Source organism: Ornithodoros turicata, chromosome 2, assembly GCF_037126465.1.
Source record: "Ornithodoros turicata isolate Travis chromosome 2, ASM3712646v1, whole genome shotgun sequence".
Lineage (NCBI taxonomy): Eukaryota > Metazoa > Arthropoda > Arachnida > Ixodida > Argasidae > Ornithodoros > Ornithodoros turicata.
This window is the reverse complement of record NC_088202.1, coordinates 116,336,169-116,357,598: the sequence shown is the minus strand read 5'-3', so window position 1 is coordinate 116,357,598 and position 21,430 is coordinate 116,336,169. Positions and strand designations below refer to the sequence as shown.

At 46.6% G+C, this 21,430-nt stretch overlaps 1 protein-coding gene across 1 annotated transcript; it reads left to right on the top strand.

Moving 5' to 3' along the window:
* The first annotated feature begins 9,085 nt into the window (after positions 1-9,085).
* LOC135384972 (endothelin-converting enzyme 1-like) lies at positions 9,086-9,954 on the top strand. Its single transcript, XM_064614152.1, has 2 exons — positions 9,086-9,178; positions 9,220-9,954. Exons 1-2 carry the CDS (start codon positions 9,086-9,088, stop codon positions 9,952-9,954), a joined length of 828 nt encoding a protein of 275 aa, XP_064470222.1.
* Positions 9,955-21,430: the final 11,476 nt, after the last annotated feature.

Below are 21,430 nucleotides of genomic sequence, written 5' to 3'. Positions count from 1 at the left end.
GGGTCTGAAGAGGAATCCAGCACGATAGGGATGTCACGTGCAGAAGACAGCCCAGAGGCTGACAGCGTGGTGAGACGTGCGCAGTACTCCTCAGCGATCTGCAGAACTGAGCGCCCGGAAGCTAGTGATGGGGATAGGAATGGGTTCCGCTGAGCCATTGCAGCAGAAAGCCCCCTGAGCACGGTCCATATACGAGACATTGGTGTACGGGGTGACAAAGATGCAGCGGTCGCGCGCCAACTTACGTAGACGCCTTTGAATTGCCTTCTGGATCCGTCGAGCTTCAGCTTGGTGAGTTGGAAGTTGGGTGCGACGAGCTCTGCGCTCCGCGCGACGACGAATGGCACGGAGCCTCTCATATTCGGCATCAACCGCAGAAAAATGGACGGAGACGCGGATAACGCTTGTAGCATTTTTCGCTTCATCAGTGATTGCCCGAGAAAAGCCACTTTCACTGTCAGGCGTGTTGGCGGCGAAAGTGGATTCGAGAGCAGTCCTGTAACTCTCCCAGTTGGTCCGCTTGATGTAGTGACTAGCGTGGGGCCGGCGGGCGCCACGGATGTTAAGCAGTATGGGCAGGTGGTCACTCCCAAGCGTGTCTACGTCAATGCTCCAGGTGAAACGATGCGCTATCGATGCGGACACGGCTGTTAGATCCAAGCACGATGAAAGTAGTGCGCCTTGTATAAAAGTAGGGGAGCTTTGGAGGGTTTTGCATTCAAGTGGGCTATTTAAAATAAACGAAAGGAATGTAGGGCACAGAGCTTCACAGCTTTGATGTGGCCCTGCAGGTGCATGCATCCATTTAACGACACTGGCGGTCGTACTAGCGGGAGGCCATGCACTGTGGTACTCACCAGCAGGATCATATTGTCACGAAGCGAAGTGGGTCGACGAGTCGTCGAATAAACAGCGAACGGTTTATTAGACTATTGCTAGCAAAACACAAGAGTGATAGCTCTCTGAACACAACTGAGTCCAAAGAATGAATGCTCCAGCTTGGAGCGCACAAGCATTTAAGCGTCGCGCCGAAAAGTCTAGAAACAGCACGTGCGCTTGCCAGAGGGCAGGCGATGTGTCTGGAAGCTTCTTGCTTTTTCTTCAGCATGCGCCTGGATGAGATGTACCGTTTCGTGCCTGCCCTGGAAGTTTCTCGATGATGATTCGTGGCAATATTAAACGTACAGATACCTCGTCTCGGTGCACATGACTTTGCCGCGTTACGAACAGCTGTGCGACAGAGTAGTTCAGTTTCAATTTCAATTCAATTTGCATGTGCATTTACATTTTCTGAATAATAGGTGCCAGGCTATGTTATGAACTCTTTGCTCTCGCTATGAGATGACCCTTCGTTAACATGGTGCCATCAGCCACGCAGCATACGTGGAACCGCTAAGTGGACAGCGATCAGAAAGAGCTGCTAGCACCAATCGTCAACGGTTACAGGGGAGTAGCCAGCTGACCGAGTTTCCCGATAAATTATTCACAGATCGAGGTATAACATACAGCCGTGTCTCACATATCCATATTTTTTATATACTATCTCAATCAATCACCTATAGGCCCGGTTTCACCAACACTGGTTAACTTTGAACCAAGATCAAAAGTTGTTAAAACTTGAAGTTAACGCTCTTTTTTTTTTAAATGTTAGTTGGTGACGGGATGAATGTTTCAGTAACAATAACTCCCTTTTGTGAAGCACAGTTAAGCGTTAAATTCAAGTTAAGGGACCGTTGATCTTGGTTCAAGTGTTAATCGGCGTTGGTGAAACCATGCCATGGTCGTGCTCAACCGAAGAACGGCATCTCAGATGCTAAAGGACAACTTTATAATGTATTCTTATTACAGTTAACTTTGAAAGAAAATGTAATGAAAATAAAAATAAAAAGTACACAGTCCAGTGGTGTAATCTTGGAGTAAAAAATGAAGTTACATAGATGAAACACATAAAAAGGTTTTACTGACAAGTTTTCGCACAAGCTGCGCGAAAGCTTGTCAGTAAAACCTTTTGAGGTGTTTCATCTTCGTAACTTCATTTATTAACTACGAAAATAAGAAATGAAAGGCTGGGCACCTTGAGGATTGTGATGTGTTTATCAATTTGTGTGTTCCAACCCCTGAACAGTTACTTTCAATCCTGAACGTAATTTTTGTCAAACGCAAGTGTGACGCGAAGTAATTATATATACAACGTTTCAAACACTATGTTGTCTTCTTATGATTAAATAATGGGAGAAAAAGATACATGTATGAGCAACGCCGTTCTTGGTCTGAACATGACTATACTACACGAGAGATGGTGTTTACACACGACGCTGTGTTGTCTGTAAAGCGTGCTCTGCCACACTAGGAGAATGTGTGTGAGAAAGCTCGCTTTACAATTCTGTACGGTTCGGCTTTCAAAGTGCTGAGTTAACAAGGGAAGTCAAGTCCGAGATGAAATGTAGAACGCTAAGAAAACAGCAAACTCTGAAGCTTTCTAAGTTTAATATACACAAGCTTTCAAGTGGTGGACCACGCTCCATCAGGTATAAGAGAAGTAGTCCGATCATACAAGTATACAGTGTTCTTTTGCCTTTACATATTTGTTATTAAAAAATCTATACAAGCAGCATAGACGTCGTTTTTGCACTTGAGTTCTACGGCCTGGAGGACGTCCTCTGGGAGAAAGTGTGCAACTACAAGATGACTAATTACTTAAAATTCATTCATTAACTTTTTAATTGGGGGTTTCGGGCAAAAGCGAGATAGCAGAGTGAGAGACTGTCTTAGTTGCAAGTGATTTCGCGTTTAACAAATCCTGAAACACGCACATGCGCTAAAATATCCATCCCCAAATTTGATATGCAAATGAGCCGAAAGCGCGGCAACCGGGAATGCAGGGAGTACAGCGCTCATTTCACGTCAGAGGTCCACGTGATTTGGAGTGATGGAGATGATTGGAGTAGGTGCCGCTCAGCTGGCCAGATAAACCGCAGTCCGGCCCCGATAAGCCTCCGTCGGCGAGGGTGATGCGCTCCACAGGCGCGCTTTTTCGGTTTCGGCTCATTTGCACCCCGAAATTGAGCGATTGATTGATTTTTTTCTTGATTTTTAAAAGATAGAGTGGATTTCGACGAGGATTGTCTCCCGTTCTCTCATCTCGCTTTTGCATGAAATTCCCTAATTAAAGAGTTACTTAATGCATTTCAGGTAATTGGTCATCTTGTAGTTACATACTCTCTTCCAGAGGATAACGTCGGCACAGTTCCCTTAGAAGCCGGCCCAGGACGCACATTCTCCCAGGGCGTCAGCCGTGACGTTGCCCACCTGTGTGAGGCCGACAACGGTGATCCCGTTCACCACCACCCCCACCACCACCACCAGAGGATTACCGCCTGGCCGTAGAACTCAACTGTAAAAACGACATATATGCTGCTCTCATAGCTTTTTTATAAAAAAATTCTGTAAAGACTAAAAGCCTGGACACCTTGCATATACAAGGTGTCCAGCCTAACATGCGCCGGGGCCTAAAAGTCTTCGGAAAACCCAGGGAAACCTCAGACAGCACAGCCAGTGCTAGGATGAGGCAGACCCGTGTGCTTCAGATGACTAGAGAAGAATTGTTTGGCAACGTAGAGCTACCAATTTTCGTGAACAGAGAACACGCCACGCATACCATATACAGGGTCTCCCAGCTAAATGCGAACATATCTTTAAAAAATATATACATCACTTTTTCCAAGATGAAATCAATTGCAATATAGCATATGCTGAAGGGCACTCCTTAGGAGGGCATTCGCAAACTCCTGAGGCAATGTCTTCATTAACTTTCAATAATTAACTTTTTAATTATAAAAGCTAGGAAGCTGTCCCAATGAGAACATCTGGTCCCTTCGGTCACCCGATACCGGAGCCGTTTTCAGAACAAAAATCCATTCGATGGACCGTCCGCAAAAAATTCGTGAAGGAACACCGGTTTTTTTTTCTTTATTTTGTTCATCGCACATCTTCGGACACGCGACTTTCCTTCACCCACAATGTGAGAGGGTGAAAGAGCACACTATCGCCTCTTGCGTCCTGGAAAAAGATTAAAAGAAAACAGAAAATGCAACCCAAGATAAGGGCAGTTCCGAGAGAGTCACCCGATACATTTGTTTTTGTTCAGTAAAGTCCAAGCTCACCTTCGACGTATGAGGCGGCACTGTGCTCCTTCACCCTCTCACACTGGGGGCGAAGGAAAGACGCGTCTCCGAAGATGCGCAATGAACAAAATGAAGAAAAAAAAGGTGTTCCTTCACGAATTTTTTGCGGACGATCTATCGAACGGATTTTTGTTCTGAAAACGGCTCCGGTATCAGGGACCAGGGACAGGGACCAGGTGTTCTCATTTGGACATCTTCGTAGCTTTTATAATTAAAAAGTTAAATATTGAAAGTTAATTAACACATTGCCATAGGAGTTTGCTAATGCCCTCCTAAGGAGTGCACTTCAGGATATGCTATATTGCAATAGATTTCATCACGGAAAAAGTTATATATATATATACATATATATATATATATATATATATGTTTTTTATATGTTCGCATTTAGCTGGGACACCCTGTATACAGCCTCTCCTGTCCAATCGTCCACGTGGTAGAACGTACGCGCCCAGGGAGCCGACAAAAATAGCCCCCGTCCAAGGTCCATCCATCCCACTTCCGCGTTTCTCAGCGGTAAAAAGTTCTGTCGCGACGCAGCGTCACCTTCAACACTGGTTAAGACGCGTCCGGAAACATTCATCTAAATCGCTTAAGCCCGCACGCGAGCGGCTTGCTATAGCTCCGACTGTGCCTCCATTCCTTTGCCGTGAATTAGGCAAACAAGCTATCTTTCTGCCACGGAGGAATATGACTTCCGGGCACAGGAAGGAAGCGGTAATCTCAAATGCGCTTTCCACCGGGAAGCGCTTATGATAACAAATGGCAGCTTGGAAATTTCTTAACTTTCCCTGACCTCGCTCGCGGGGAAGCTCGAGACCATCGTTTCCGCAAACGCCTTCTATCTATCTCCCTTTAGGTCCAATTAAGGACGAATGTCTTTAACGACGCCATCTGAGCTGCAGCACGAAAAGGGAAAAGAAAGTACCCCTAATGCGCGAACTGTGGCAAGCTCATTCGCAACTGGCGTTGTACTACTTATGCTACGCGCTAAAAGAGAGTTGCTGCTTGAAAAGCGTCGGCTCATGCGCTCGCACGACGAAGGTATTGCTGGTTCGTTCGAGCATTTTATGGGGACGTCTGTATAGTGGCAAGTCAATAACTGCTATCGGAGTGATTCCAAAATATATTAGGGAAATAGTTTCGTGATCATGGCAAGAACCTGGATTGTTACTCGTGCTGTTCATTTGCGTTATTGGTATTAATGCTAATTACCTGTGTTTCAAACCTGTTCCAGTTTATTGTTTGCCGAAGAAGCACGTTTCTACTAAGGGATTTGTAGTGCTGGCGTTTACTTTACTTTTCGGCACCTTTTCTGCTTCTTTGTCTCCTCCGTCTGCCTTTATGTCGTCAATTACGGTTTCTAAGACTTGTTTGGTTTGGTTCTAAGAAAAAATAAAATGGAGATTTTGGACGACACCTGTGATTTCCTCACAAGCAGTAATTCTGTTAACAAACATACTTCAAAACTCGGTTTTCTTTCCTTCCGGTACATCACTCTAAAAGGTCAAGGAATATTGTTGGAGAGTTAGTGACAATGAACCAGTTCCGATCACAGGAGTTTCTGGCTCCATGCAATACAAGCACCGTAGAAAAATAAATGCACGTGTTACGCAAATGAACGAATGCACAAAAGCGAGTCAGCATCTTCCGAGGAGTTCTTATGTGAGTTCAATAACAACCTGGGCCAATTCACAAAAACGTGTTACATCATACATATTTTTGTGAAATTACTTTTCCTTTTTTGAACGTTGCGTCAGGTTACACGTCTTTTAGTTGCAAGTAAGCAGTTGCCCTATCTAGTCTCTTCGCCTCCGTCTAGTGTGCTGCTTTTAGATATGTTGTACCCCTATCAAGTACCCCACGTCGCAAATTTATTTCGATATGAGATTATTTTATGTGTGTGTGTGTGTGTGTGTCAGCTGCAAAGATGACACCTCGGGAATCCTTCCGGAAGCTACCATGATCAATCAGGACCCAGAGTGCATCAGCAAACCTTCTCTAGCTATCGCCCCTTCACGCTTTCACCTTATTAGTTCCCACTTGCATTTATCCCACTGTATCGTTTTTTTTTTCTTCGTCATTATTAACTTTTTTTTTCTTGAATGACCGTACAGTTATATTTACCCTAGCCATCCCGTCAGTCACCAAAGGCATTTGCTGCTGCTGAACACTGACCGCTGGCTATTCCTTTTTACTGCATTTTCTCGCTCACATGAGGTTGTTGGTGTGTGGGTAGAAAAACGTGTTAAATACGTAACTTTTCTACATCTTTGTTTATTATGCCATTTCCTTCTGTGCTGCTAGACTAACTGCCTCCCAGACGCATAACTCAAGTGTCGTGTTGCATTTCGTTTGAAGATCCTGGAGAGTGAGAGGAGATTTACAACCTCACGTTGTCTGGTTTGGCATAGAGCGGGCCTCTCTCGTTGTCCCAGATCCTGTACAGAAGCCAAGCACCGGAAACTTCGTCTATGAGCCCTTCGTCCACTACTCATGTGTCTCAAATTTCCGGATTTGCGGAGACGGGGGGGGGGGGGTGTTTGTAACACCCTCACCCTTTGTATCTAGTAAAATAAAGCGTCAGTGGTGGTTTGGCTCTTGTATTGTATTGTATGTTTCTTTGTTCGCCCACTGTATTCACTCCAAACCCAGGGATGTACCCCCTACGGCACGATTACAGCAGCCTACTTGCATACTCGTTTTATACTCAGTCTTACTGGAGTATTACACAGGAATACAAACTTACATAGCTGAAGCTCATCTCTATTCTCATAACTCTATCCACGCATGTATTGAGGATTCAGTTCACGAGTGCTCTTGCGAAGTAACAACATGGTTGTATTTTAAAATTTTTGTGCGGAAGTGCGTTTCCACGTATGCTCCCACGAGACTTAAGAAAGCTATTATCTGAAGCCTTAGAGGACTCGAAATTTACTTCAGTGCGAACGACAACCGGCGAAGGTCGTGGCTGTGTAGTGCGATACCATCAAGATATTTACCAAGTATGGTGCAGATGGGGACAGAAGTTTACGGAACACCAGGGTGTCGCATTTCTTCACTGGAGCGACACCCTAACAGCAAACTGCAGTGGGCACACATACTGAGAGATGAATAAAATAACCAATCACACGTTTCTTCCTAGACGTACGTACGCTCATCATTCATGTCAGATGCAAATGTATCCGTGGAAGAACCGTCCACATCATTCTTCCTTGTACGAGGGGTGTTCAAGTCAAACCGGGACTTTTCATTTTTCGCAAAAGTAAAGTGAACTTATAGGCGAGAAATTAGTTTTATTTTTCAACGTAATCTCCAGCTGGCACTAATGCACTTGTCCAAGCGTTTCGCGAGGGCTTGGATGCCAGCAGCGTAGAAATCCTTACCGGCGCGTAGCAGCCATGGTCGGACCGCATTCTTGACCTCGTCGTCGCAGCTGAAGTGGCGGCCTCCAAGGAACGCCTTCAGTGGCCCGAAGAGATGGAAATCGCTGGAGGCGAGGTCTGGACTGTAAGGGGGATGTGGCAGCAACTCCCAGCTAAGTTATTGTAAGGTGCGTGTCGTAGGATGCGTGGTACGCGGGCGTGCATTGTCCTGTAAGAGGAAGACTCCTTTGGTGATGAGGCCCGGCCGCTTTTGCTTCAGCGCCTTATGCACATCCCTGACAATCTTGCAGTAATATGCACTGTTGACGGTGGTACCACTGGGCAGAAAATCAACATGAACAACGCCAGCCTTGTCCCAGAAAACCGTGGAAAAACGTTGGATGTTCTCAGGAACTCTGACACTGAGCTCTGAGCCGCCCCGGCCGGGATCGTCCTGCACTGATGTACGGCCGCCTCGGAACCGTTTTCACAACTCAAGCGCTTTGCTGCGGCTAAGTGTATCGTGGCCATACTGAGCCTGAAGTCTTCTGTGAATATCAGATGACTTTGCGTCTTCATTCACGAGAAACTTCATGACAATTCGCTGTTCGATGTGCGCGCTCACCTCGTTGTCGGCCATCTTGTCCAGCACGTGTCTTCTGTTTTGCACAAACTTTGGACCACCACGTGGTGAACGCGGAGGCCTGTCGCATGTGAAAATGACGAAAAAGAAGTAGCGCGAGCCATTTGTACACTCAGGAGACAGAAAGTTCCGGTTTGACTTGAACGCCCCTCGTAGTAATGGTTGAAAACCACTCGTTGGCGACTGCGCAGGTCTTATTTCAACAAGTAACCGACGAAAAGACCGACAGCATGACCTCGGCTCCGTGTCCTGGGCCGTCGACAAGGACGGTTCCGCTGAGTGGAGGTTTGACATGAGTTTGAGGGCGGCGCTAGTGTGGAGCCCGTTCGGTGCAAAGCTCGGAAATTGGAACCGAGCTCAACTAGCTCTGCGAACTCGATTCTTCGTTGAGCGTCGTTGGTGCAACCGGGGCATAGGCGCCGACTGCGGGGGGGCTTGGGGGCCTGAGCCCTCCCGGAGCTTTCCCAGACGGGCCAGGCCCCCTCCGGGAAGTCGACCGCGGAAGGTTTCGAAGGATATCCTAAAAACCGCGTGTTTCATGCGAGTGATCATGAGAATCCGGTAAAAATTTGGCTCACAACGTCGCAACACGGAATTCCAGACACCATGCCCGATCTCTGTACATGAAAGGGGAGGGGACGTTTTGTCCCGGCCCCCTCCGGCAGATTGAAAACTCCCCGCCTATTAACCGGGGGGGGGGGGGGGGGGGGCTCATGACCATCTTTTGCATGGACAAAGAAGAAGGAGGAAGTTGGAAGAAGAAGGTTTTGCTGTATCCTGCCCTATGTTGTGTCATTCGAATTTGGTCTTCGACTTCGTACCTCACCCTTCATTCAGTGATCTTGGGCCCGTTGCCTTTGGCTGTGTGCCACACCGACAAGACCAGTGTAAACATGGAGGTCGTTGACTTCTCGGACGGCAGCCATACGCAATACCAAGAGCAATGGCCCGGAGAACAAAGAACGGGCGAAGGAAAGCCAACATTGGTGAGTTTCGGTACTGATTCTACCGAGGCATTAATCTACAGGTACAAGATATCCCTGACCTAAACGGCACTTTCATTGAGGACTACATTCAAGTTCAGAAGTTTTGGACAAAACGCAAGTGGAATGAAATACTGAGCGGCTCCCCACCCATCGAACTACGACACATATTTCCTACGTACCTCGCCAATGGTGTCTACGTGCCGCCGCTAAATCGCATAATGCTATCAGCCGCTATTATGCTCACGCCAACCTTTGCATATGGTGCTCCTCCAGAAGTGAACTATGGAGCCCTAGGGCGTTTCGTGACACATGAACTAATGCACGGCTACGATACATTGGGCAGGAATTATGACGGTGCAGGGAAGTTGAAACCGTGGTTTACCAACGAAAGTATTGCGGAATACGACAAGATCGTCCGTTGCCACAACGAGACCATTGAGAAAGCTCCGAAAGCTAGAGCTTACGCAGATTATCCCCAAGAGTATCTAGCGGACACGATGGGTACTACGTCCCTGTTGAGGGCATACCAGAAGGCTTCGGAAAAGTCTCATGTCACTCTGACCAACGTGAAGGGTTTGACGAAGGACAAGACCTTCTACATTTCCTGGTGCCTACTGTGGTGTGGAAAGGAATTCCCGGACCCGACGCCTCGAACTCATCCGCCTTCGGATGAAAGATGTAACGTACCTCTTATGAACTCTCAACACTTCAGCGAAACCTTTTCTTGCCCGAAGGACTCGCCAATGAATCCCTCACACAAATGTGTCTTCTGGTAATAGCTTACTTCGTTGCAAAGGAACTCTGTGCCCATGATACAATATGATGCTATATACAATATCCTGCTTCTGAGTAAATTCCCTACAGCTCACCTCAGCCACAACAAGCGATGAAACGAAGGGGGGGGGGGGGTCTGTGTCTGTCCATTTCATCGAACGCCGTTTCGTCGACGCCTGGCCAAGGTCAGGTCAGGAGAGCCTTTTACGTATTTCACACGTTGGGGAGACTGACCAAGGTTAGGTTAGGAGAGCCTTTGACGTATTTCACACGTTGCCGCAAGAAAAGGCCGTGGCCACCGATTCGATGGAACGGCGTTCGATGAAACGTCCATTTTTCGACGAAATGGCTTCCGATCAAATGTCACGGCAGTTTCTTGCATTCGCACAAACACTCACACGACAAACGACTAACTCTCACGACGAATTCTCACAGTTCACGTCGGCCGATGTGATGCTTTCGATATTGGCAGTTGCGCGAAGTAGAGGGTTACAGGGGGTTGCGTTGTCATTGGATTACGAAGTACACGTGGCAGCGCAGCTGATTGGAAAGGTGTCCGCCATTTCATCGAACGCCGTTTGGTCGACGCCGTTTTATCGAACGCGATTTCATCGAACGCCGTTTCGTCAACGCTTGAGCAAGGTCAGGTCAGGAGAGCCTTTTACGTATTTCACACGTTGCCGCAAGAAAATGCGGCGGCCACCGATTCGATGAAACGGCGTTCGGTGAATCGGCGTTCGATGAAATGTCACGGAACCAAAGTTCAGGGACGTAGGGCTCTCGAAAGGTTAAGTACAAACGAATATTTCCTTCCTGCACCGTAAATAACGCTCCGCACCAATATGGCGACGACGATCGGTTGACGATGGAAGGAACGCGGCATGACTCGCTTCAAGACGGGCACAAAGATAATTTAAGTTAAATTACCGCGTGCGGGACAAATAAGTAACCGAGTAAAGAACTAACTACCCAATCTTGAAAAGTATTTAAGATACGCGAAAGCGAAAAGCGAAGCGTGAAGCATATACCGTGAAGCTGAAAATGGCATTACCGAAAGGCTCTATATGCTAGGGGGAAGAACCTGGTGGCGATGATGAAGGGGGCTCGCCGTTGTCTGCCTCAGAGTTGAGCAATGTCACGACTGGGGAATGTGCGTCCTGGGCCGACTTCTAAGGGAACTGTGTTTGAAGGCATCTGAGGAAAACCCAGGAAAAACACCAGACAGCACAGTCGGCACCGGGATTCGAACCCGAGTACCTACCAGTCTCGACCTGTCATGGATAGAACCTCTTTTCAAAACCGCAATCCGATAACAGACAACCGATGGACGAATACAATGCTACTATTTTTCTCCTTGTCATTGCTTTAACCTCGTGAAGGGTTTATGTATGTCACGTGCCCTTTCTCGCTAGGGCTTTCGGCATGAAAGGGCCTCGCTATTTTTACATTTTCAGCTATTTATTCCGATACGATAGCTCCTCAGTATTCCTATCAATTATCATTAATTTGAGTAAATTCGGCACGTTCTTCACATTGGTGGGGTAAAAAAGTTAACTTTACTTGGCAAGTTTCTGAGTTCAGTTCGCACAAATTTACATAATTAAACTTACGTTACATGACATGCACTTCAGGAGGTGGCGAAAACCTAGTAAGAACAAATGCCGTTGACCGCATGATTCTATGTGGCGTAGTTTTTTTATAAAAAATTCACTGACACGTTTTCTGGGACACCCTGTCTGTCTGTCTGTATGTATGATGTATGTATGAGATGGCGAAGCATCCCCGAGAAAGAGGTTTGTTTGTTAGGATTGATTTAATAACGTGCCTGCCAACAGCTGGGTAACTGGGTAACAGCCTACATAGATGATGTGTAGGCTGTAGGCTCTCGTCCTGAGGCAATTCCCTTCCTACATAGATGATATGTAGGTATAAGTGACATGTACACACGTATAAGTGGACCTGTAAAAGGGATATCAAGATAACTTAAATGGAGTAAATGATTTGAAATTCAAGTAGTCTAAGTTAATTAAGAGTAAGAGGTAAGAGTAATTGAAGGTAATTCGAGGTAATTATAGCAAGAAAGTTGAGTTTAGAGGGATTGAGTGTAAGACATATGTAACAGAGAAAGATTAGAGAGAGAATGAAATTAAAGATTACTGAAGGTAACCGCAGGTTGCCGGGGTTAATGAAATGTAATTAACGCAAATTAAAGAAAATTGAGAGTAATTAAAGCAAATAAACGTAATCAAAGGGAATTAAAAGAAATTCAAGATTAAAGGGTAATTCTAGGGTAATTTAAAGTAATTGAAGCTAATTAAAGGTTAATTAAATGGACTTACACATCGTAATTGAAAGTCGAACAGGATGTCAAGTATAGACCGGAGGTGGATAACCGGAAGTGAGGTTAGACCGGAAGTCAGGGTTACTATGCGGTGAAGTTCATTTGTAAGAGTGCATGCCATTTTGGCGTGGCAGTGACGTAGGAGATAAGGTCTTGCGCCGAGAAGTAATTCAGCGAAGGAGGGTCGACTATTTTCAACGGTGACAGCGGCACACACGCCTCGGTTCCTGACGCCGTTTCTAGCTTCCATTTTCTTCTGGAGACGAGGAAAATTGCACACACTGTTACTTCTTCGCATTTCGTGAGAATAAGATTGTCTGATGCCCATTGGAGTGGGTCGTACTTGACCGCATAACTAGAGGTGTGCGCGGGTGCGGGTATACCCGCGGGTACCCGCGCATACCCGCACGTTTTTGCGATTTGCGGGTGGAAAATTGACCTTGCTGCGGGTCGCGGGTAAAATGCGGGTGCGCCCGCAAGCGACTGCGGGTTTTGCGGGTGTACCCGCGCTACCCGCACTCCTCAATTTGATTGCTTTGCCCTGCGTTACCGAAGAGAAGTGAACGAATTTTAACTCCCCCTTATTGGCGCATGTTCTAATCCTGCCCTGCGTTTTCAGCTAAGTTTTAATTCACAAATGCGTGCGCGCTTCTGCGAACGGGATACGGTGTAGTGATGAGGGTTTGAACTTCTGTGCTCACAGATATTTTGTCATTTGGACGCGTATGATTTACACATCACAAGCAGTCCCGTTTACTGCAGAGATTCAAAAGGGACATTTACGCACAAGTAATTCCATGCGAATGAATGTCATGTTCATGATCCCGTGGACGCGGGTAATTGCGGGTATACCCGCACGGCGTCTGCGGGTTGCGCGGGCGTACTCGCACAACTCAGCGCGGGTGCGGACGCAGGTGCCACACCTGCGGGTGCGGGGCGGGTGCGGGTGAGGATTTGGTTACCCGCGCACACCTCTACGCATAACGTCTCTCTCCGCAGGAGCATAACGGCGTCTCCTTCGTGTGCTCCTTGATGATGTGCAGTACCAGTGCCACCAATGTTCCTCGCAATATATGGCGTCGACTACTATTCATGCACTTCACAGGCACAGGAAAAAAATCAAAATTACATAATTAACCATGTGAAGTCAGCGGCGAGGGTGATCACACCGATTATTACCAATGACGCCGACCCTGAAGTCGTTCCCTAAACACACAGGATTAGAACATTCACCCTACGTAGTCTAAGCGTCCTAGACCGCTGCCCATCCTTGCGATGGATGTTTCACGTTTAGTACGCGTGTGTTACGTTGCCGGCGGCCTTGAGGATAAAGAACGCCACGGCCAAAATCGTCATAGAGTCTCACCTTCGCTGTCAACTCGAAGACTTCTCAAAAACTAAACTAATAATGTATGTCTTGTATTAAGCCAATACTAAAATAAATATATTACTAAACTGTCGGTCACCACCCGGGGGTTGTCGAAGGTTCTAGTAACCCCTCGGCCAAGGCAGTTTGGTCTATAGTGATGGCCAAGTCTAGTCAAGGTGGTCTAGTTTCATGGCCAAGCGGCCCTGTTTTAAATTGGATCCTGCAGGGAATTTTAGCAAGCCGCTTGTGTCCGAATCAAGCGACCGATTCTGCCGAACTACAGCGAACTACAGACTTTTAGCACATCGGAGAATCGTTCATCCCCAAATGTATTCCAGATGGACTTGAGTAGCAACTGGATCGTGGTGGATCATTCGCATGTTTTCTTGTAGTATATATGACGTACAGCATTGTACTTCCAGACTCCCCCCCCCCCCTTTGCAGAAGGCTGTAGTTGAGGCGAACTACGTGGGTCACCGTGTTGTCAATGTTGGGAGAGCCGGCACAGTTGGGAGAACAAGGCCCGAATCATGGCCGAATTTTGAAATGCTACTTTCCTTCCCGATCCCTCTTTCGCTCCGAAAGAGAACCTCCCGGCCAGTTTGAAACAATCCTTCCCTTTCGGTCTTCCTTTCGCAGACACGAAAGGGTGACTTTGGAAAGGTTGCTGGTGGGCTACCTTTCGTTGCAACTGTCGCCTTCCGTCGACACGCAATCGGTTTTCTTGTTTTCTAGCAAGGCCGCTGTCTTACCTGCCGTGACATATGCTGTTCATGTTGCCGTATTTGGCAGCATACACCACGTGGGTATCGTTACTGCGTCAACGTTAACACGTGCCAAGGTAATCGGGAACATAATCGGGAATTCCCTCTTTCCCATGTCAATAAGCGCGCATGGTGCAATCCGTGCCTCATGCAGCACTGGGATTTCTTGAAATCGTCCGTTCTGAAACCCATGTAGTACAACTTAAAAACGTTTTTTGGTTCGAATTACAGGACGATAGCTTGTCTTTAGGACGGGGTTAGTAAAGTTATGCTCTGTACTCTCGATATCCCACGCGCTGCTGGAAGCACTCAGGATTCCTCTCGTTAGGAAAGCATAAGCGTGTGAAAACTATCAGGTAAAGAAGTCGACCTTCTGACGAAAGTAGATTTGTGGGTTCCGAAGGAAAGGAACGAAAGCAGCGGAAGGAAAGTCTCATACAAAAATTTGGGCTCGTGTTGATGAATCATGATGATGTAAGACGCAGTTTTGCTTTCAGTAGGGTTAATCACCCGTGTGCGGGCCTCTCCCGAGAGTCAACCAAACAGAGAACGACACAGAGATGAACACTTTGCATAGCTTTAATGCGCCTTGCATATACACACATCTTTCTCACACGGACTACATGTTCTGGCGCCACAACTTGTCGCTGACGCGTGTGAAATGCTCTAATGAATACGTCGTTACATCTGACAACTTACCGCAGAGGATATACATGGTCCGCACCAGTAAACATCTCGCAGTCCTACTTAGAGGTGTGCGCCCTGGGCACTTTTTCCGGCGGCGGCGTAGAGCACGTTGAAGGACCGGCGGCGTCGGCGGCATCACGCTGTCTTATCGGCGTGGGCCCGTGGGCTGTTCTCTTCTCGGACGGGGACGCACGGTCGCCTCAGAGCGGGGGCATTTTCTCCGACACAGACACCGAGACGGTGGCAGTATTTACTGTACCTTGCGCCAAACAAGTATTCATCATCACTGGATAGGTGTGTCTTATGACAGATAACCAGAACACACAAAGGTTTGTTAGGAGACACAAAGCACTTCACGAAGGTCGTCGTCCAAGCGAGAAGGAGAAGACAACATAGCTAGACAATCAGAACAATGAGTCATCCCTTTAATAGTAATCGCACATAACAGTTCCTTTTTCTTTCTTTTTGTTTACCCACAAACGCGTTTTGGAGTAGCCAGTTCTGACTGGGTCGGGACTAACCTCTCCATATTTTTCTTTCTTTTCCAATCCAATCCAATCCAATCGCACATAACAGTTATAGCGAGTGCCGAACGTTCACAGAACGACGACGCGTCAAAGCTCTGCCCACTGATCCAGTGGGTGGCTCTTTTCTAGAAACAATAGTAGATATCTGTAAATATGCAAACCTAAGAAAACGATATGACATAAGGCGAGACGTCATTGGATGGCATTTTTGCAGAGGCTGTAGTTATCATGAATAAATATAAGCTTGTCCAGAGCGAGTTGGTTGAGGCTTGTACGCTTCGCGCGCATTATCGCACTAAGCCCAGCGATCCCGCGATTGAAAACTCTGACGGGGTGCTTGTGGCCGACACACACAAAACGCACTATTTGCTACGCGCTTTTCGAGCGCCGAGAGAGCGACAGGCAATCCACGTGAGAGGACCGCGTGCTTTGGAGCAATCGAGCTGATTGGTGCAGGCGCTAATCTGTTGGCCAGATAGATCGCTTTCCAACCCAGATAAGGCGAAGGTCGCGTCATTTCTGCGCTCGGTAATTGCGTACTTCTTGTTTAGGCTCAATTGCATAGCGACATTCAGCGACGGATATTTCAGCGCACGTGCGCGTTTAAGGATTTCTTAAGCAAGATATGGCTTTCAACGAGGAATATCTTCCGTTCTGCTATCTCGCTTTTGCGCGAAATCCCCTAATTAAAGAATTAATAAACTTTCGGTAATTGATTATCTTGTAGTTACATATACGTTCTTCGAGATAATGTTCGCCTGGCCATTTGACTGTTTCCAAACAGCGGGTGGTCTATTGACGACGTGCCAGGTCCGTTCTCTAGAGTCCTCCTAAATTAACTCTATGGCAAATACACCGCTCGCGCGTTCCGTGAACTTTTGTCCCAAGCTGTATATGATGAAAAGCAATAGTCTAAGGATGCTCCCTTGCGGCACGCAATTTACGATACAGAATGTGTCGGAATAATGACCATGAATAGCAACAAATTGCTTTTGATGTTAAAGATGCGCATTAATTTCAGTGGGATGCCTCTTATTCCGCAATGTTCAAGCTTTCGAATGAAAACATCGTGATTTAGCACATGGATGCCTTCGTATAGTCTATGAAAATTCCTAAGGTAACGAGCTTTGATTCGAATCCAGAGATGATATACTCCTTCTGGGTTGGAAGAGCTAGTCTCGTAAGAAAGAAGCTTTGGACGGTGTATTGCCTCAACCATGAAACAGTGATTGTGAAGCGTTACTAGCCGGATGGTCCAGTTAGGCGTGGTGTTGGTCAAAGTAAGTAAGTTGGTCAAACCAGCGGTTTGTTCCGCTGCCTTTTTGACGATTAGCGCCACATCACGGGCTTGGTAACTGCGGACGGCGCTTGGCCACCGACTAAAAGCAACTGTCGTTGGTAAGTTTGTCTCGGAAAGTGCTGCCGAGTGGGGTACGAAACCTTTCCTCGCGGATACTCTTTTTGGTTGCGGCAAAGTCTAAGCGCTATTCAGCATCACATGTAGCGGTAGATAAAACCATTGTTTTTGTGATTTGTCAGCTATTTACCTCTATACGTCCAGAAGTATTAAGTACAAACCCAGTCTCAATCGACATTTTCAAACAGTGTTGATAAGAACCATATAGATGCATAGATGCAACCACCCGCTCTCCGCATACTGTAGAAGTGTTCTTTTTTTTTTTTTTTTTTTCGCGCGGAATTATTTTTCGCGTTTTTCACGCACACCTCCAAAATCGCGAATTTAAGTTCCCGCGAATAACTCTGGCCATATGAGGGCGAAACTCGTTCGGCGTTCGACGCTATAACGCGACTACCTGACCCTTTCTACTCCATGCAGCATAAGATTGTTTTATCCCATCAGGCAAGATGAAAAGAAATGAAAATTCATCATGCTTTTGTTACTCCTATAAACGCTTTGTATTTCCTTTCGATATCCTGTGGCGCCGCGTGGTGAGGATTCAGGTGCCGCGTCGTCTTTGATCCAGTAGACTTCGCTTGGGCGCTACGTGAGCCTGGTAGAGGTTGCGTTGCTTCGGCTCCTCTCATGCTAAGCTGGGGGAACGATTCAGTTGCATGCTTCCCGACTGGCGAAACCTGTTCACAAGGAGGGTGTTACCCACAAATCCGCGGTTTCCGAAAGAATTAAATTGCGATCTACTGCGAGCTGGGCGAAGCGATCGGCTTTGTTCTTTTCCTTACCTCCTCCCGCCGCACACCATCAAGGAAATTGCTTTCGGATGGTAAATACAACCTGCAGAGTATCGCACATGGAAGCTAGGGCACATCTGCATGATTTGGAGAAGGAAAAAAAACGGTTTTCGCTCCAGAGGAACGCTCAAAATAACGAGATCAGCGTGGGTAGAGGAGGAAACAAAATAAATAAATTGTAAGCGTGACTAACATCCGAAAAGCGACTACAGCGAATGGGACTCCGTTTCAATACCGTTTCACTGTGCTTTGTGAAGGAAAGTGAAAGCTGCATCATAGTGGGGTTTCTCTTGTGTATAGGTATATAGGTGCTGGGAGAAAATATATTTACATCGACTGCCGCGAGCGTATGGGCTGCTTCGCCACGTTGCCGCAAGCACAAGCTTTCCTCGAACCAGAGCGGAATTGTGCGCGGCTCCGACGAACCACGCAAGCAAAGGAAGTGAACTTCACTTCTTTGCGTCTATTGGAAAGGCTCACAAATTTTAAAGGCGCTAAGACTAAAGTTGACCAAGCGGAAATCACACACATGACTTGTACGCTGACTAATCGCGTTTTACCGCTTTTAGATTCTGGGAGATTCTGGGAACGAACAGTAAAGAACACCTGAAGAACAATTCCTTTTGGGCCGCCGCGTATTGTGCAAAGAAATAGCATGTGCTCTTGCGCAAGAAGAGCTGACCTGTAGCGCCCGCGAGCACGTGGTTTTTGGTGTGCACACACCACTGAACTCCCGCAGGGAATCCGTGCGATGCTGACGTCACTCTGTGACGGAGACAGTCCCCAGCTAGTAGCGCGCGTGTCTGTAGCAGACGAATTTTCAGTGAAAAATGAGACCTCGCGGCTGCTCCCCAGGCTGGTGTCACGTCACAAAGACCTAATTACGTCACGCCAGGAGATCGGGTCAGGCCTTCAAGGTCGCGTTGCACTGCTCATGGTTGCTTTTACAGCGCGTTTATGTAAATTTAATTACGTAGTGATAAGGCACTGTACAGCGAAAATATTCTGCATTGAGGCTCCTGAAGGAAGCAGGATCACGAGCAATGCTAAATGTAACTTTCTTGCTCCTTTAACTATTAGAACCTAACTGCTGTTCGTGTACTCGAATGTCGTGTCCGATTAGGAATATGAGCCATGTCGTTTACTTCAATTGGGACACATTTCCGAATATGCCTGTCGGTTATGTACAACGATATTTCCGGATCCCAGTGTCCAAGAGCGGACATTATGTGGACTCTGAACAAGGCCGAGCCACAAAGGCTGTTGTGCCATTGTGTCACAACATTTGAGGACACCAGAAAACATTTGCGTAACAAAATTTGTAACAGAACAACGACTTCTACAAACGCGCCTTTCTACCTTCGTGTTCACCACGAAAAACATGTTATCAAAGATAATGAAACGCGTTACCTCTCTTTGAGAAAATTTCCCTTTCTGAAATGAATTCTCCGAGACATAGCAGATTGTTGGTATAGCTGCCTTACCTGTGCAGGGCTTCAACGCGGAACCGTTTGCGGACTAAAAATGCAACACCAGGCTACCTCTCAACCCCGCAGACTTGTGCTTTCAGCACAGTGTGAGCCTCGTACCTGTGGAAATGAAATTTCGTAGTGAATATCTATTCTCACATCTCACTAGGTGCTGCCGTACTGCGTTCCGTTGAATGCACAAGTCGATGCTCCTCCGTGTACTTTGAACGGAACACTTTGAACGGACATTTCGACCGAGAATAGGAGCTTTCTTACGACTAACATGGAGAACGCAACTCTGATGTCCTTTTCATTTTCACACAATCTTTCACAAACAACGAAGCTCTAGCAGTGACATCGCTGCAGTGAATTTTCCAAATGTTCCTCCAACACAATCTAAACGCTCGGGGAGGTCTTTTCCGGAGGACATCGAAAAATCACTCTCCACAGTCTCCTCCCAATCTAGCCGTCTGTATCTGTCAATTCGAAACGTCAGTGAGCTACAACACTGTGCAAATAATGGGATGAAAAATGTATAAAACAACGCATAAAATACGAGCAGCAGACATCTGCTCAGACTCAACGATGACAGCTGCTACCGTAGCCACGGTTCCTGTTGCGTCTTCTCTACAGTTCTTGCGCCTTTTTTCTTGCTCCACCGTGACCATCAAAGAGCTTCCGCCTAATGCTTGCGAGGCATTAGGCCTCCAATTCATTAAGCCACCGAGAATTGGGTAGAACTTGGCCCAAATCAGAAGTGCGCTTTAATCCAGCCTTTCTGACAATGCTTCCGCTGAACCATAATTAGTTCTCGAGAGACGACCGCGGCGAGCACACGAGCTAAGGCGCTGTCCCTCCCATTTACGTTCCACTTGTTCCTTATTGGCGACGAAAATAAAAGCACCCGAAGTCCCAAGCAATAGTCCCGAAACGGAGATGACGAGTATATTGGCAAATAAACGGGAATGCTAAGAGGAGCTCCAGTTCTGGTTATTCATTAGGCAGCAGCATTGTTACTCACGTACGCTCATTCTTGCGACCAAGAAGCTGCGTTTTGGTATTATTCTTAGCGAGTTACGTGTGAATGCGTGAATTAAAGTGAATGCGTGAAATATGACACATGTCCAGATGTTTCCTTTCTCCCTCCCCACCCCCCTCTCTCTCTCTCTCTCTCTCTCTATTTCCCTTCTAATATCCATAACGACAACTTTATCATCTTTTTGGTAGTGTAGACGGGATAATTTTTGGACACACGCGCCTTGACGCTCTCTTTCACATCTCGCTCTTTCTCTTTACAATGCATGTCTTTTAATTATAGTGTTAACCACCGTGTATGTCCGTCCGTGTCTTTAAAGGGCCACGTGACACTGCCACCACTCCGTGATCGCCAGGGTTTAGTTTCGAAAGAAATGGAGATGTTAGTCCTGACGGAGCCGTGTCTGGCTACTTCAACACTTGTGAAGTGACAAAAAAAAATACACTGACTACAAAAGCATAGAGTAAGACACCATGTATAACAAACCCTGTCAATGACCCTAGACAAAGAAATGCCATCGTAGTCGCTAGGCTCTGCTTGCGGTACAATGAAACTGTGCAAGCACCACAGTAACAATGCAATAGGTATTTACTGATTTCACAAAACGTTAAATATAAAATAAAGGTAATAGCTTTCAAAAGGGTTCACAAAAGAATTACCGCCAGCTATACCAGTACAAACCTACAGCGTTTAAATGCGTCAGGCTCATCGCCCATGGATGCAGGCTTTTTAATTTTTCTTTCTTTCCTGTTTCTCCCGCTATTTGATCGAACTCTGCTACTCCTCTATGGCTTTGTCTATAGAGGAGAGAAAGATATTGTCTTTCATTGTGTCAGAAATCGGAGGACGCGGTCATGGCGACAACGTTGACAAAAGGTTTAAATATGCTACGGCCGAGGTTATTCTTCCAGTCTCAGCGATGTAATTTTGTATGCTTAATTTACTGTGTTATTAGAACGCCGCATTATTAAAACGTGAACAAATATGGGATGCTAATCCTTACATATTGAAATCACAAGGATTACTCGTACTTTGGTGCAGATCAATAAATAATAAATGCAGCGCGTGTCCGGACGA